The sequence below is a fragment of the Clavelina lepadiformis genome, chromosome 3 (genome assembly GCF_947623445.1).
Source record: "Clavelina lepadiformis chromosome 3, kaClaLepa1.1, whole genome shotgun sequence".
NCBI lineage: Eukaryota > Metazoa > Chordata > Ascidiacea > Aplousobranchia > Clavelinidae > Clavelina > Clavelina lepadiformis.
Genome location: NC_135242.1, coordinates 19,786,316 through 19,804,614, shown reverse-complemented (window position 1 = coordinate 19,804,614; position 18,299 = coordinate 19,786,316). Strand labels below are relative to the sequence as shown.

Sequence of the window (18,299 nt, the reverse complement as noted above, 5' to 3'; positions counted from 1 at the left end):
ATATCTTTTAAACAGATTATTCAATCTGGTTGTGTCAACTGTCAACCTAATTCCTGCAAGGAAAAGACAACTTTCTCCCTATTAACCATTCATCAAAAAATTTAAATTGCTGGCGAGTGAAGATACAATGTTTTATGGATATCAGTAATTTATTTATATCCAAATCTTTTCATTTTTTCAGATATCTTTTAAACAGATTATTCAATCTGGTTGTGTCAACTGTCAACCTAATTCCTGCAAGGAAAAGACAACTTTCTCCCTATTAACCAATTATTAACCCTATTAACCATTGTCATGCTAACGACGCTTGATTTCTTCGATAACCTTTTGAGCTATACCTGAAAAAATACAAAAATTGATTTTTTAAAAGATGTGTAGCTTATGCCAAGACAGCATTAACGTTGTGACATAAACGGTCGATTGTGGTTCGGTTTGAGCGTCTGACTCTTAAAAATGCAAACAGGGTTCGATTACCGCGCACTGCCAATGAAATACCCTGCAGCGAAAGAGCTGTGAACGAAACCTGTCTCTGTTCGGGTACTGCGAAGAACAGTTCGAAATTCGTGCAACATAAAAAAAATAAAATGTGTTTCCAATTTCCAATGGAACATCCGCCTGACCGAGCTGGAGCGGTGAGGTATCGTCGCCGAGTTTAAGTAGTGCATAAATTTTTTTCTGTTCGATGATAAATATTGTTATACCATTTAGTAAGTTTTGTGTCTCTTCGGATATAACCGTTCACTAGCTAGCTGTTATCTCCGGATTACTACATTGCAAAAAATTTGAGTCCATTTGTTCCTGCTTCTAAACATAGGCCTATATCTTGTATCCTCAACCTTATTGTTTGTCGTTGTCGCATAAAAGATTGTTGTAAAAGCGGCTTTTTTTGAAATTTTTAATAATTTTAGCTAACATTCAGATCGCCATGGAGTTGGAATAGAAATTTATAGAAAACATTAGGAAATTTGAAAAACTCGCAAATGATAGGCTAACTATTTTGTTTGCCATAAATTAACTGCTTTGACTTACGGGAAAAATGAACTTGAAAATGGAAACGGTTCACTTGTGTGAATGCAATTTATAAACGAAAAAAAAATAATAACAATACTCGGAAACAAACAGAGTGTGAGTCATACCCATAGAGATGGAACAGGTATAATGTTTAACCCCATCTACCCCATGTCGTGGCCGACCCTGCACACAGTCACGGCAAAACGTGGCGTAGGCTACAGTTGCACTTTTGCTGTAGAAACTTGAAATTTGGTGACTTTTCCTAAAAAAGGTTCAGTTATCTGTCCATGTTTGTTTTATAAAGTTTGATTTTGTAATTTTTGAATTATTTTCATAATTTCATAATTTTGCTCTCTCTCCGCTTTGAAGCGTGACGTTTTCGTTTACTCATTTAGGCCTACGCACTACTAACTCGACACAAAATTCGACTAACATAAAATTTTACTTTTCTTTCAAAACACAAACTGTCCGAGATTTTTTTCATTTCATCTTTTCTTCTCAGTTTTTCGCTCTCTAAATTTTGCGCAATGGCCCCCAAGCTCTCACACCTTTCATTTCTCTGTTGCTATCGAGCCCCTAATACCTCAGAGGTTTGCCAGCAGAGAACACAACATTTTTTCGTCTTTTTTCGTAACTGTTTTAAGTTACGTGACCGTTAAAGCATCAAGCTATTTGAAAGTAATCTCAGAGCAGGAGTGGACCACTTTACACAGAGGTTCGATTTACAAAACTTACCCCTATTCTAAATATAGTTCATACAGCTAATTAGCAACCAACGAATGACTCCTGTCCTGAACAAACTGCGACTAGTTAACAATAGTAGCAACGTAATATAGTAGTAATAATAAAAAACTTAATTGTCACAGCAGTGATAAACGTGATATACTTCTAAATGTTGTATGACAACGTGTAGAAACATTATGGATAATTACAACATATTCTGCTAAAATAAAAAAACTTATCAATATTTGTTGAGTTCTATGGAGCCTAAATATTTCCTGAAATTATATGTTCAGATATTTACCTCATATACGCTTCTAAATTAGAAAGACCTGACTAAAAAGCATTATATAATAGCTACCAGCAAAATGTAAGAACAGACAGCTTTCCATAAACTTTGTTTATTATTACAGCACGGAAGTTTTGGGTTGTTTCAACTTGTCACTTGAGAGTAATGCGAAATAACACGAGATTTGATCCGAAGGTTTAGAAAAGCGCACGGACGGCGCTTGTCAACACACAACCATTACAAATATAACCCGCGTGTACAGGAATGTGTGATGCGCAATTTCTTATCAAAAGCCAAGAAATATTTTAAAACTTTAGGTGTACGTTATCTTCTCTGTGCATACTTACCGTTAAGAATTCGAAGACTTATATGTTTGGGCGGACAGAGTATGTAATAAGTAAAATATCTTAACATGCTAAGGTGCTTAACACGTTAACATGTTGAATAGGCAACTGGTTTAAAGAAAAGAAAGGTGTAGGACGGCTGAAAAAAAGTCGATGGTGCAGTCGAGTTTTACTACAAAAACCAGAGTAGAAAAGCGTGTCAAGCAAAATACGGATGACAAAAACACTGGAAAATATGCTGGTACGGAAACAAAAGCTGAACGTAAACGCATTGAATGACTCCCTGGTCTTCGCTAAGCATAAATTTTTTGCCAAAATTTGTGTTTGGCAAACAGGTACATGACAAAGAAACCATACACACAATTAAAACAAAAGGCATTATACACAAAATATGCTGAATACAATATAAACGCAATAACGAAAGCACCGAAAAATATTAGTCTGTTACTTGCTACCAGCAGAGTAAACTAATCATATGTGACGTCGCATAACTTATTCGCGTGGCTTGTGTTTTGTTAAAACTCTCATTACAAGCCAAATGTTTGATTTTTCAATAAAAATGAATTTACTAATTAAAGCAGATTTAACCAAGTAGTGACGTTCGCTACACAAGGTGGCAGCAGTTGGTAATGTCCTTACGTTATAAAAAGTCCGCTAGATGTCGCTAGTCTTGTACAAACTTGACAACGGCTTACTCGCGTTCGCAAGTTTCTCGACTTTAGGGTTTCCCTCGCAGGCTTTGCGAACTGTTCCTCTTCTTCGATCGTTGTTAGCCAAAAGCTGAATTGGTTGGCATAATAAAAGCAATGGCCTCGAGCGCCGTTGCATTCAATAAACGGCGTGGCGCGGAAATCTTGCAGACATGACCCGGGGCTTGATAGTGACTGGCCGCCGCCTTCCGCTCCAGCCGCAGTGTGCTGCGAGAACAAATAAGTGGTTGTTATACACACAGTAATAGTGTCTGCCTTTATGGTATTGTCTCCAACGGGCATGACTGCCTCATAAGGCAACTTCGTGGCCCCGTTCACAAAGTGTTGGGCGTGGCGTTTTGTACGTATCAGATAAACTATCCTCTAGTTGTTTATTGTTTAGAGTTGTCGCATTTTATGTGTATCATATGCCGCTAAAAATTTTGCATAATTATATTTGAAGGAGAAATGCTCACCATAGCAAAGCTGTAGCCAAACCAGAGACTGCTCCAACCGTTTGGACAATTTGGTACAGAGATACTCTGACTGTGTACGGCCATTGCGAGTGAATTTGATTCGCAGACAGAACAGCGGCTGATGTGTTCTTGCACCTGAAATCAATAACAAATTCAACATTAATAAGCTGTAACTATCTGATTAAAGTTTGCGTCAGCTGTTCGCCCCGATATAATTCCGACTGTTACATGTTTCGGTACTTACCACAGTTGTATTTACAGGCATCATTGGAATGGGAGCGGTAGTAGACAACCAATAGGATTTGTCATTGCGCGCACTGTACTTACATACACCGTTTGTATTACAGTATAAAAAGGGCATGGAATTAAACCTTCGCAAACACGATCCTGCCTGACCTGGAAAACAAATAATGACATAATCGTACGTGGAATGCTGTCCATAAGTTTATGAAGTCACCAAGCTTGTATTTGAGGTAACAAACCGTGTAGCGCAAGTAACGCCGGTTTATTTTGCTTACCCAAATCTTGTCCGTGTGCTTTTTCACTTCCTTCCAAATAGAGCAAACTGAAACCGTCCCACAGCTTTCTCATTCCGGCCGGACAACCTGGTATATCGGTTGTCTGGCTGTGACGAACAACTAGCTGACCACTGGGTCTCACGTGTCCGGCTGGGCCCGGTTCTCCATTTCGTCCCCGCACACCATCTCGTCCTAAAAGCAATGTTTATGATACTATTTACATGTAGGTGAGTCGAACAAATGGAAAAGTTTGGTTTCCAGCCCAACGTCAATCGTCTACTTACAAACTCAGACACATTTATTGAGCAAACCTACCTGGGTTGCCTTTCATTCCATTGAAGCCCTGAGGGCCCTGATTTCCTGCGGGACCCGGGTTTCCTGGTATACCATTGCGGCCGTCAAATCCACGGTCACCTGGTTCACCCTGAATACAAAAGCCTCCAATTAAGCCACATTTATCATTTTCAGCTACCGTTGTGTTGAGAAATTTTGAAAGCAAACCTTGAAACCAATTGGACCAGGTAATCCAGATCTTCCCTTCTGACCCGAAAATCCTGGTAACCCAGGAGGACCAGCATCACCCATAGGGCCCGGCAGTAACTCAGTCGGCTCAATCGAACGTCCTGGCGTGCCCTTTTCTCCTCTATCGCCAATTGGGCCTGGGAATCCTGGCTGTCCGGACAAGCCAGCGAAACCCTGGGAACCTTCCTCACCCTTGAGGCCAGGTAACCCAATGACTCCCTTTCCACCTTTGGATCCTACAGCAAAGGAAAGCAAAAAAGGAAAAGTTTAGTAAAGTGATGATGGATTTGAAAATAAAACTTAGAGAAGAGACAAGCTTTAAGATTGTTATTCAAAGGGCAACATATAGGCTACAAAGATGTGAAAAATACCTTTCGGTCCATCAGCGCCTTCACGTCCAGGTCTTCCTACTGCTCCTACACTCCCAGGAACACCATCCGTGCCTGAAAGTCCAGGAGGACCAGGCTGGCCCTTGCTTCCACGCAGTCCCCGCCTTCCAAGAGGACCATCTTCGCCGTCTGAACCAGGTTCACCTTTGAGATATTTGCCATGTTTAATGTTTCTTAGTTGTCAACAACGCTAAGCAAATTTATGGGAGGGGGAATTGTAAAGAGTGTCGTAACATGTGCATGCTGTATTACCATTGCGACCAGAAGCTCCAGGTGATCCTGTTAATCCTTGTTCACCCTTTTCACCAGGAAATCCTGGAAGTCCAGTATCTCCCTGTTTACCTAGTGGTCCCTCAAAGCCCTCCGGTCCTAAACGAATAAGATAATAAAATATAATTAAATGATTTTCAGGTTAAAACAATATAAACACGTTAAAACAAAGGATTACCTGGACTTCCTTTCATGCCCTGTTCACCTGGTAAGCCAATTATACCAGGGAGGCCTATACTACCTGGCTCACCCATGATACCTGTTCAACAAGAGAAAGAAAAATGTGAATTAACTATTAAAAGTGCTGATTAGAGTCTTTTTAATTTATATTGCTCGGTTTTGAGCTCGTACCTTTCGGGCCCTGTTCTCCCTCGGGGCCTGGTACATTTGAACGTCCTGGATAACCTTTAGGTCCAACTTCTCCTTTTGTACCATCCTCACCGTCGAAACCAGGTCCACCGGCATTACCTGTTAGAAAATGCGGGTTTTCCTAAGTCCAATATATAAGAGAAATAAACTTTACTTACTTGAAAAATTTGTTTGCTGCCAATGATCTTGGTAAACCTAACGACGGCAAAGAGTAATTGAGTTAAAATGTACCTTTTCCTCCTTTTTGTCCCTTCATTCCTGGAAAACCGTTTTCACCCGGTTGCCCGTTTAACCCAGGTAAGCCTTGATCACCTTTCATACCAACTTCTCCATCAAATCCTATCAAAACAAACCTTGGTTAATCCTTTGCATGTTTAAATGCTGGGGCAAAATTTTAATTACATTTTAATTACCTGCTGGACCAGTGAAACCTCTAAAACCCTTCTCTCCTTTGGTTCCAATTTGTCCGTACAAACCATTACTACCGCGGAAACCTTGCGGTCCAGGAAGACCTTTTTCGCCATCCCGACCATCTACTCCATCTGTTCCGTCTGCACCCGGTCGACCAGGTGGCCCAATGTCACCAGATTCACCTAAATTCACAATTATATGACGAAATAATGAAGTAGGCAAGCATTTAACCGACGGTGTGTTTACAAAATTAGCCTATATATTTCAGGAAACAACTTCTTTTGGGAATATGGTAAGGTTTGTTTTAGAGGATGCAGTATTTCGTTTTACCTTTAAGCCCAGGCGCTCCGGTCTCGCCGTCTAATCCAGTTACGCCTTGTGGTCCAGGGAATCCATGCGGCCCTGTCAAGCCCGGGAAACCGATAAGTCCGCGGTCGCCTCTTCTTCCCTTTTGGCCTCTAGCACCTCGAGGACCATCAGCACCAGGAATTCCATCAACTCCAGGCTCACCAAATTCACCTTTCGGCCCGACATCACCTGCCTCGCCAGGTTCTCCCTTTTCGCCAGTTGGACCTTGTGAAAAAGCAAAGAAATGGTTTCGAAACATTGTGCGAGATAATACAATTTATAAGGTAGCGAAACCTTCTGACATAGACGTTCTAAAAGTAAGATGTGGTCATGGAATCTATTAAGTTAGCTACCTGCCAAGCCAGCAGGTCCAGTGTTTCCTCTCTCTCCTTTAATGCCAGATACGTCCCGTAGATCATCTTTTGTTGGCATCATCATTTCACCTTTTTCTCCTTTAGGACCTGCTTCTCCAGTCTCTCCAGGCGTGCCTTAAAAAAATTTAAAGGAAATGAATTTATAATTAACTGAGTGTTGAAACTCGTAAAGCAAGGCAGATTTTTGTGCCTTAACTACATTAATATTTAGACTAACCTGCTTTCCCTTTCATTCCAGGTAAACCATGCATCCCTTCTAATCCATTTAAACCAGGATTTCCCTTTGGCCCGATACCTCCAGGAGACCCAAGTTCACCGGGAGGTCCTGCATCATAAAAACCAAAAAATACTTAAGAGCACTGCGATGTTTTCCGGCGTTATGTTAGATTAATAAGGAGCAAAATCTCACCGGCTGGTCCATCTTCTCCAGACAGTCCTTGTTGACCTGGAAATCCATCAAGACCATTGCGTCCATTTAAACCGGGCAGACCAGGTGCACCGTCCTCACCATCATCTCCTACAAAAAAGAGTTTGAAAAATGCACAAACTTGCTACAAAAGCATATCTGTTCTTGGTTTTGATTGTAATGTAATTTTTATTTAAAAATCTTTAACAACTCAACGCACTCACCAGCTGGACCAGGTAAGCCATTAGCGCCTTTCTCCCCTTTTAGAAGACCACTTGCAGGCGGACCAGGTCGGCCTCTGTCACCCTTCTCACCAAATTCACCTGGCAATCCAACAGGTCCTCGTCCACCTGGCGGACCAGGGAAACCAGGTCGTCCGTTTTCAGCAGGTTCTCCCTTTTCACCTAAATTTCAGCATTCGATTGGTGAAAAATACGAACATTTTTCTTATACTCGTAGGCTACAATTCAATCAAACAGTCGAACTACCTTTGGCACCAGTTGGCCCTGAAAGGCCCGCGTCGCCTTGAGTCCCGTCTTCCCCAGGCAATCCTGAAAGTCCTGGAGTACCAGCAAGGCCCGGGAAACCGCGGGGGCCTTCATCGCCAGGGAACCCATCTAATCCTGGTTCTCCCCGCAAGCCAGGTCGTCCAGGCCTGCCTTGTAATGACTGTCCGGATTCACCTTTAGGACCATCATCACCGTACTCACCATCTTTTCCCGGTTTACCCCTAGCCCCTGGCACACCGATCATTCCGTTCACACCTTTGTCACCCCTTGGTCCCGGTAGCCCTGAAAAGTTTGTTTCATTGTTTTATCTCTGAAATATTGTCGTCAGAATTCTTAATGTCAACACACATTGAGGTTGGCTACCTGGTTGTCCAGGGGCGCTCACAGCTCCTGGTTCACCAACATCGCCAGGGCGGCCTTTTTCTCCGCTAGGCCCTTCTGGACCAAGTGGGCCTTGAGATCCTTTCTCACCAGCCACACCGTTGATTCCTAGCAAGCCTGGACTACCTTTTTCTCCTTTGGGAGAGGGCCCGGGAATAATAGTTTCTCCGGGAACACCTATGAAAAAATTACATGTGAGTACAAGCTTGTAAAATGCACAGAATCGTAAGAAACGAAACCAGCGTTTAGAATGAAGTAACTACAATTTATACGGTTAATAATGGACCTTTCTCTCCAGGAAATCCTCTAAGTCCTGTTGAACCTTCGTCTCCTTTTTCTCCTTTAAAACCAATCGGACCTGGCAGTCCAAAAGCATCTCGTCCCGGTCTTCCTTCTCTTCCAGTAGGTCCTTGGAAGCCTTTGACGCCTTCAATACCTGGGACACCCGGTGGACCTTGTTCACCCTAAGTTGAACCATAAATATACAGAGTTAAGTACACCTATTTTTACCGAAACGTATTCCCAATAGCTGTATGAAAATGATGCTAAGCAAATTACCTTTTCTCCTCTTGGGCCTCTCCTTCCATCTCTTCCGTCTTGGCCTATGAGACCGGAAATACCAGGAGGCCCCTGGCCGCCTGGCAATCCCATTTCTCCCTTCTCTCCCACCACAGCTGGTACTTTAGCCGGTTCCCCTTTAGCTCCTTTTGCACCAGCTGGGCCGGTAAGACCTATACCTCCCTATACAATCAAAAATGTATTTTTATTAAATAATAAAATTATTATTATAAATTATTATTATAAATAATAAAATAATTATTAAATATTTTTATTAAATATTTTTTATTAATTAAATGTATAATAAATTGATGTTGTGTACCTTATTGGGCCTTTTACAAAATGATTTTATTTTTGGAAATTTGTCAAAAAGCATGTTGGAAAATTACATGTGAAGGCCAAGAAAATTACTTAAACAAACTAAAACGACTTTGACCAACAAACGTGTATAGCAGAAAAGCAAACATACAGCGAATCCATCTGTGCCTTTCCTTCCCTGCTCACCAGGCTCACCGGGTTCACCATCTCGTCCTCTGATACCTGGCAGACCCGGCACCCCTGAAAGACCGTCTGGTCCAGAGGCACCAACATCTCCTTTTTCGCCAATGGCATCCTCACATGCACACTCTCCTCCTTTCTCCCCTTTAGGTCCAGTCAATCCAATCACGCCGAAAGAACCTTTTCAGGATAAAACAAAAATATTACATTTGACAACTTAAGTCCTTTAATACTTTGTTATCAATCGCAAGCCAAACCTTTTAACCCCTTTGACCCCCTAATTCCAGGCCTTCCAGGTGGTCCCGGGGGTCCGATCATTGTTCCATTAGGAGATAATACTCTTCCAGGTTCTCCAGGCTGGCCTCGTGCACCAGATGGGCCTTGAGTACCAGTCTGTCCTGACGGTCCGTCACGGCCACTTTCACCTGGAATTGAGTCACCAGGAGCACCTCTTTCACCTTTTGGACCGACAACGCCTTGAAGTCCCTGGGGCCCATTGGGTCCAGTCAGTCCAGTAGCTCCTGCAAAACATGTAAGGTAACATGAAAACATAAAGGTGTTGATATAATAACTAGCACATTTCTCTGTCCCCAAAGTCGTTACCTCTTTCTCCATCAACACCTTTCGGTCCAATGCCTGGCAAACCTTGATTTCCTTGCAGACCGGGCTCACCCGGTAAACCCTTATCACCAAGTGGGCCATCTAATCCGTTCTCACCAGGCAAGCCATCGCTTCCCCGCATGCCCAGCCTACCAGCAGGACCGGGCATTCCAGGGGGCCCAGTGGGTCCTTGCAACCCCTGTCAGATTATTCAGCAATAAAATCAATATAATGTGAATGGCGATTGAATAGTTACACAGTCGGTATGTGATACCTGGCGTCCAAGTGGTCCAGGAAGTCCGTAGGGACCCCGTTCGCCGGATTCGCCCTTCATACCTTGTTCACCATCCTCTCCAGGAATTCCATTTTCACCTCTTCCACCCTGCATGTACCTTTTAAACTTAGCGATGCTTTCCTTGTCAATGCATTTATTGGTAATACTTTTAAAGATAACCACCGCGAGGTTGGCTGTTATTTTATTAACCATTCACCTTTCTTCCGTCGAATCCATTCGAACCAGGTACGCCAGGAGGACCACGTGATCCTGCCGGTCCCCTAACACCTTTCTCTCCTTTGATCCCTTGGTTTCCTTTGAAGCCCTGCATAAGAAGTAAAATGCATATGAGAAATAAAGTTAAAAAGGTCAACGACAATTTACTCAAACAAAAGGCAAAGTCGCAAATGAACTGTACTCGTATGCTGGCTAAAGTGTTACTAAGCAACGAAGCAAGTTTTGCCCGGCAAAAGGTATTCTGCATATCAACTTACCACTTCTCCGGGAAATCCGTCATTTCCAAACATTCCGCGCTCTCCCTTGTCTCCCTAAAACAATTATGTCATTTTTAGCACCTCCAAGACTCCACTATGATTTGTTTTCGATAGCAAAGATAAAATGTTGTCTCGTTTAACAGATCTTTACCTTTGTTCCATTTTTACCAGGCGGTCCAGGTTTCGTAGGTGGGACAAAGTTGTCAGAACCAGTTTCTTCCAAGTAGTCAGTTCCCGCTCCACCGTTTATTCCGGGTTCACCCTAGTAGATGGAGAATATAACAACAACTGTTCTGGAAATATGGTTATAGCTAATAGTATAATAAGATATCTAACAAGTTAACTTACTTTTGCCATGTTTCTACAAGTAGAGTACAGCTCTGATACTTTTATGTACAAAATTTTGACTTTGCTTTAGCGTTTTTATTTTAGATCTAAACCAGCACCTTATCTCCCTTTTCACCATGAAACCCGATTCCTTTGTGTCCTTCCTCACCTTTAAGCCCTTTGCTACCAGATGGTCCCTGATAAGAGAAGTTTTATAGGAATGACTGTACCTGCACCCTTTTACTTTTAGACGAGTACAAACGGCAAAAAGTAGTAAATTTCATGTCGATAACAGGTGTATTATAAACGTTATCGTAACAACTGAATGACACAATTCTCGCTTACTGGAGGACCCGGTGGACCGTCATAACCTCTTGGACCGATAGGCCCGGGCAGACCCAAATCACCTTTGGGTCCTCGTGGACCGAAAGGACCATCGTCTCCTCGTTCACCCTTGATCATGGATTCATCTCTTATTATAGCTGGTTCACCCTTTGTCCCTTTCATACCTTGTTCACCCTAAATACGTTGGTTATTTATAATAAAGTGCAAGTTGTTGTAACTTCATAGCTTAACTTGCGGTAGTCGCGCATATTTTTGCTGCAAATATGTTAGTGCTGAGCAAAACAGTTTTAATTGAAATCAGTACTCACATCGAAACCCTGTAAGCCGTCCAAACCCGGAGGGCCTCTAGGACCAGCCATTCCGATAGTTCCATTGCACCCTTCCTTACCTGGTTGCCCCCTAGAACCAGATTCGCCTGGATGGCCGGGTACACCGTTGATCCCGGGAAATCCAGGAACACCAATAGGTCCCTAAACCAATATTTCTGTGAGCGTATCTTGCAAAAGCACAAAAAGGATTAGTATATTTGAGCAGGTATCCTTATATACTTACTCTGCTTCCTTTGTTGCCCCGTTTACCAGGTAACCCTGGAAATCCAGCATCTCCCTTGGGTCCCATCAAGCCCTCTGGTCCAGGAAATCCCTGTGAACCTTGCGGACCAGGGTTACCTTGTCTTCCAGGAAATCCCTGTATGAAAATAAACAATCTGGTTAATTTCGGGAAATCCTAGTTCAGCTAATCTTCCTATCCTAATACTGTACTTCAAAGACATGCAGTGCTATTTGAGGAATACTAATTGAAAGTTATACGGCTAATGTATTTGACAAGCAGTAAAGTTATGAAATTATTAATTTGTTCGTCAAACAGAGATGGCCGATTAATGCCATGGCAGTAAATAATAATTAATTTTTCTATTATAATCATGTTACCATATGTTTAGTTAAGCGCAGTCAAGCCACAATCAAGTGAGAAAGCATTAAGACAAAGTAAACTAACGTAATTTTCATTTACTACAAAAAGATTTTTATTTGAGTCCCATGCATACCCTGCGTCCTTTCTCCGAAACGCAATACGCGCAGGGCCCGAGCTTTGAACAGTCACGCCCATGGCAAGGCCCTTTCGTCTTCTTATTTTGTGGTTCCTGCAAAAATACGATTTAAAAAAACCTTCAGGTTTTAGACATAACTTCATCAAAAGTTTCGTTTCAGTTATAAAATTTGATATGTGGTTATCACAAACAGCAAAAACTGGTACATGTTTTCCTTAATTTACTTTGTTTCACAGGCCTAATTGTAGTGAGTATGATTTCATTTGTACTGACTGACAAAAACACTCAAGTGAGAAACCGAACATCGATTACAGGCAGTGTTCTATTAAGTTACTTGGTTTGTGAGATGCTGAAATAAGTCTAAAAATTTTAATTTAAGATAAACTTAAGATTTTAATTTTACACAAAAAATGTTTAACGTAAATGCTGCACGCAGACAGGGTATAAACAATTGCCGATTACAACATCATTTCAATAAACAGATATAGACGGCTAATTTTGCACATGTAGCAATTCAAGTCATTTAAATTAATGTGGGTTTAGTTAGTTACATTAGGGCACTCAGGCCAACAGGTTATCTTCGTATTTCTCTTTTAAAAATGGCTCATAGGAAACCCACGCGACCATAAGCAAATGTTTGCGTCCATTTCAACTTAAGTCGGCAACAAATACTGTCACAAAGCCAAAAATCTCGAATAAGAAACACTCTTTTAGACGGCGTGGTTCTACAAATCAAGATATGAATGGCGCACGTTGTCTCTGTCCACTTATGCACAAAAGCGTGAATACCGTGAGGATTGATTAAGATTTTGGAAAAGTTAACTTAGAAGAACACGGGACGCCTACTTGGTACGTGAACTCCACACCAACAAAACGTAACTTTTCCAAAGAAATATAGTTTTAAAACGCTAAATGTTTAAAACATGCAAGAACTAAAGCCTAGTACGTAATTCAAATGTCAGTGTGCATGGATAGCAAAAAGCCGAAACCACGGGAAACTGCAAACACACGTTTCGAAAGGTGAACAAATACATACCAAGGGTTAAACCGTTTACATGGTGCACCGGCGCTAATGTGAATAAAACTATTTTACGAAGAAATCGGGGCGTATTTCAACAACTTTCATTGTTATTATGAAATTAAGGGCCAAGACCGCCACAAAAAACCGCGCAACTCCCTTTCGCATTAAAGGCGATTCCCACAGGAACCGTGCGCATTTCTACTGTGCTGTGGGAAAGTTGTAAATAAAAAGGTTTCCTACTTTTAAAACTGTAACTTGAGCTGTTTATTTTCACTTAGAAACCACTACTGGAGGAAACGCGCGCCACCTAACGGGTTTTATTTTAAGTGAATGAGTAAGGGATCGCCACAATCGCTGAACAATCTAATAAGCAGAGAAACCAAGAGTAACAAAATTATTAGACAGTGCACTGCAAATGAAAGGTTATACAGCATGGATATTCCTATATGTATCTCTCATTCCACTAGTACGTGTCATTGCATTACCGTTACAATGTAAACTTTAAAGAGACGATTTGAGATCTAACCGATCTAAACAGCGTTAGCTCCTTTCAATAAAACCACACACGTTCAATAAGGAAGTGTTTTTACAGCAACATTAATTTCCTCCACTCCTACATCGGCCAACACTTACTCATACTAAAACCTATTTACAAAAGGAAACCGACACAACTTGCCAAGGACGCTGGCTGCAGAGCAGTTTTTATTGTTTAATTGTAATTTCTGTCATTACTTTGATCATTTCAGGAGATAGTCGAAGAAAGTTGTTTTTGAAGGATTCGTGGTTGAACCCAGGTTACGTGATGCGTGTATTAGATACAGCGGATCACCAATTATTGTTAATCAGTTTCGGACAAAACTTTTTCGACACTTCCATCAAACAAAAATTTAGTAACAAAAATAGTAACCAAAATTCGACTATATATAAAAAAGACGATCAAATACTGTCTGAAGGTGCTCTAAAGTCTAAAACATCAAGGAAACAGTTTGTTGGTAGCTCAAACAACTAGCGTTGTATAAAACAAAGTGACCAGCATCTGGTTAGGTTGCTTATCAAACAAGAACATTGCCGATCGCTATAAGTTTTAGTTGGTTTGAAGAAATCAGGTATTGACGCATTGTACTAAGTCACAAATCTTAATCTTTGAACTGTCAGACGTCACACGATAATCATATATCATTAGACAACTATGATTTTCCTAGGCCAGTTGAAAAATTGACCTATTAGCTAACCAGGGTCGATGACAAAAAAGTATCTAAATTTTGAAATTTCCTTAACAACCTAAAACAGCTTTGTATAATGACAACAACAACAATGCGAGAATAAGCCATTAGACCACTCAATGTTATCTAAATTTGTGGGCAGGTCACATAGTAATAGGAAGGGGCAATTACGGGAAAAATTGATGTTGAATTACCGAAAATAGCTCCAAACCGAGTAACGTCCAGCAAGACAAACCGGTATTTTTGTTTGTGAAAGGAAAACACGCCCGATATACCAAACAAATGTTATAAAAAGGACCTTTCTTGTTTTTTTCAAAAGGTTATCAGCTCAAAGCTCATCCCACGGGCTTAAAAGTCAATCAAAAAATAAGTAATGTAGTAAGAAGGCATGCAATGCATTCATGAACGGGTTAGAAAAAATTGACCCCCACTCAAAATATAGGTTTATGAGAATGCAATTTTATATCAATAGAAGAATAGATCATCGGAATAAGTTGACACATCTTATCTATAGTTAATTTAATGCGTTGTGGCTCTTGTATAGCCTACTCTATTCGGTGGTGGTCTTATTCCAAAATTAACGGTTTTGTTCCGGTGAGAACCTGTTATTCCTCAGGTGGAATTATGTTAGTCGTCTAAACTGACAAGAAAGATCTCAGATAATTGCACTAAATATACAGCCTAAATAAAGTGTATGACAGTTGTTTATCTTTAGGTCCATCTGGTGAGACGTCTTCAGGTCCTGTATGGCTGAGGTTATCTCAATATACTGCCTTTAAGCACCGGCATTACGACAACTATACGGTTAAAATAAAACATGTGGATATATACATAGAAGGCGACGTAATATACACAACTTCCAGCAATTTGCAACAGGAGTCGCGTCTAATTTATCAAAATAAAACTACGCTCACGACAACAAAGCGTTAACAAAGTGTTCTGAAACAAGACAAACGACCGCCCACTTTGTGAAGATCTATATGAATTTCAGCCTATGTCGGCCGGAAACAAAACAACTTGAGCAAAATGACAAATGACTAACTTTTGAGAGAAAGACGGCATTGTCCCAGAGTGTGATAAAACTAGATTTGAATTAATCCTATTGATAAAAGAAGTGCTTACCTCCGCAATTGCTTGTAAAATCAGGAGAAGACCGAACAGGACGATAGGCAGCCTAAAACCAATTGAAAAAGAGATAAAGTAGTCTTTCGAAATTCAAACGAGTACTGTTTTCGACAGACTAATTATAATTGTAAGAAATAGATAATTGTATTGCAACTCGTATCGCAACAGAAGACGTTTGTCAATCATTTCTTTACACAAAGTAGATAAATATCTAGTTGATTACTTTTACGATATCAAATCTTTTCGGGGTTGTATTCCTAATTTCACTACTAACTTTCATCTTATAATAGTTTTTTTATCGATACATTGACCTCCATAACCACAGTATTGGTGACCACGCAAAGGCAAAGGCAAAGAAAATATTTGTTTTTAGTTACAGGTAAACTGTGCTTATGTTCTCATTTCACGGACGACCGTGCATATTGAATTAATTAGAACATCTTTCAAAAAAAGCCATGATGCTAATTTATAAAATCGCAAATGACAGAAATGCACCGTTTGTTTTGTGTAGCACAAACAACCACACGGGCACTTGATCTCACGAAATGAACTTATACCTTATTTGGAACTGGCCGGTAAATACAACAAGGTTTTTTCAACGCCGGCTTAATATCGCTGTTTTTATGACAACTTCTCACTCTCAGTCCCGGTTAAGCTGTCTCAAGTTAAAGATAAAGTTGCCAAGCAATGCGTTCGATACAAAATTTGCTGGTTAACTTGTGAAGAGCGTTGACTTATTTATGTTTAACTGAAAGGTTAAAATGGGAGGATTCTCGGACCACCATCACGTAATCCCAATAAAGACAAATTTCCAAGTAAATCTAGAAAATTGCTCATCTGCTATACACTGTAGTTTGTAACAGTGTCAACATGGCACAGACGCGCATAAAATATAGGTCTTTACTTCTATTGTGAAATGGCATAATTATCAAAGTGCTTCATCGTTCTTGCATGCTACACTAGTTTATTCGCATTTCTCGGCTTGATTGGGCTTGCGTAGCTTGATTAAGTCAAAATATATTCACCAAAACCAGTTATCTCAAACGGTGCTACTTGTCCTGCTTAGATCTATTGTTTCAGATAAGGTGCAAATTACCTACTAAAAACGTTCCTATGTCACATATAAATTGGTAGCCCCAAAGGTGTAGACCACACTAAAAATAAAATGACGAAAAATGGGGTTTTTGATGTTGTAAATTTAAGATAACTACTTTTAAGACAAGCTGTAATAAAATATTAAATACTATTTGATTAACTACAGAGTCTTCCACACCAGTTGAGCACCACCACCACCACCACACCAGTTGCATTTATATGATCTAGACAGCAGACAGACGAAGTCTTACAAAATGTTACACATCATGTCCTTCGAGATCGGTAGAACTATTATTATCGGCGAACACAAATTACTTATCAATGCAAACATCATCTTGATTGGGCCGCACTTGTGAATCCTGCTTTTTATCTTAGTAATTAAATGCGTTTTTGCTGTGTTATGATATATTCCTTTCGACGCCTATTCATACTGAACATTAATTTTAGCCCAGTTATAGAATATGACTAAAATAGTTTTCAGTGGTCAATAAATTAGCTACCACGATTCCAAATGAAAAGCTTTAGCAGGTACCAGGCAAATCTGTAGCCTGTTTATAAAATGTATAAGTGTATATATTGCATTTGTAAATCGAAACATAACCCGTATGACAGTATGCGGGATATTGTTTGGTTTTGAAAGCTATAGCTTTCATGCTCTAAAAACGGCCGTGATAAGTCAACAATACACACAATTTAATCGTTAAGAACACATAAATTACCAATAGGAGTTCCTATTTCACACACTAGGGGTAACTAATAAATCTTTATTTAATTGCCAGTCACTCTACTCAGGTTGATGAAAGACTGTGCAACAGGCCAAATATACCAAAGAGCTCGACACAAACAGATGTTCTCAGCTCAAACATAAAGTTCAAGTGAAGCAAACTAGACACATAACGTGACTTTCTTATTCGTACCAATATTCATACAGAAATAAGCTGATAGCTACTTCAAAACTTACCTGTAATATCTGACTGCCATAGCTGAAGTCTTTTAGAAGTCTTCTGTGTGCTGCAAGTATAAGAAATTGTTAATATTACGATATGTTTTAAATGCGCAAACTCTTCCAAGTAAAAATTAATTTCACATGTATATATTAGACAGCTTCAATAACTTCGCTTAGTTCTCAAAATATAGCAGCTAAGATTTTTCTGAAGTAAAAACCGTATACGCAAGAATGACGTACTTTCACCGCAGCAGAGCTGCGTGATTTCGGCGGTCGCTGAAAATTTCACCGAAGATCCGATTCTGAATAAGCAGTTTATAACGGATAAACCAGCAAGCCGATACTAAAGCAATCTAGCCAAGCTAAATGGATCCAGCCTATCCTGAGCCCCTTCTGATTGCATACGGGGCGTAGTATTTGAAATTCCTAATATGAAACATAAAGAAATTACAAAATATCGCAGAATATCTAAAAACTTTAACTCTGATCTCACCCTGCCATCAGCTCGCAGTTGCCCAAACCGTCAGCAATCCCGGCGGAGAGAAACGAAAAAAGAAATAACTTACTCTTTCTCCTTTTTTCTTTTTTTCTTGGCGTTCTCTCTTTTTTTCTTCGATCGCCATCTCGGTTTCTTTATTGTCACTCCACTCTCCCAGCATTTCATCGCCGTAGGTTAGAAAATCACTCCCCGCCGATGCGAGTTTGCCGGTGGGCGATAA

The 18,299-nt window shown here is 40.4% G+C and overlaps 1 protein-coding gene across 1 annotated transcript; it reads right to left on the bottom strand.

The window, feature by feature from the left end:
- Positions 1–2,116: 2,116 nt before the first annotated feature.
- Positions 2,117–18,114, bottom strand: LOC143448253 (uncharacterized). The gene is made up of 37 exons (XM_076947893.1): positions 18,074–18,114; positions 17,821–18,006; positions 17,596–17,645; positions 15,537–15,588; positions 12,168–12,263; positions 11,675–11,809; positions 11,431–11,592; positions 11,123–11,296; positions 10,897–10,974; positions 10,602–10,712; positions 10,451–10,504; positions 10,174–10,281; positions 9,957–10,064; positions 9,686–9,881; positions 9,340–9,603; positions 9,054–9,262; positions 8,585–8,767; positions 8,313–8,490; positions 8,009–8,203; positions 7,625–7,927; positions 7,361–7,540; positions 7,140–7,247; positions 6,948–7,055; positions 6,710–6,844; positions 6,339–6,581; positions 6,011–6,190; positions 5,829–5,936; positions 5,580–5,696; positions 5,407–5,487; positions 5,211–5,327; positions 4,941–5,102; positions 4,549–4,805; positions 4,363–4,471; positions 4,048–4,239; positions 3,774–3,925; positions 3,530–3,664; positions 2,117–3,281 (listed from the first exon to the last, which is right to left on the bottom strand). The coding sequence occupies exons 3-37, from the start codon at positions 17,613–17,615 to the stop codon at positions 3,000–3,002; spliced, it is 5,292 nt and encodes a 1,763-aa protein (XP_076804008.1). The 5' UTR covers positions 17,616–17,645; positions 17,821–18,006; positions 18,074–18,114; the 3' UTR covers positions 2,117–2,999.
- Between the last annotated feature and the right edge of the window lie 185 nt (positions 18,115–18,299).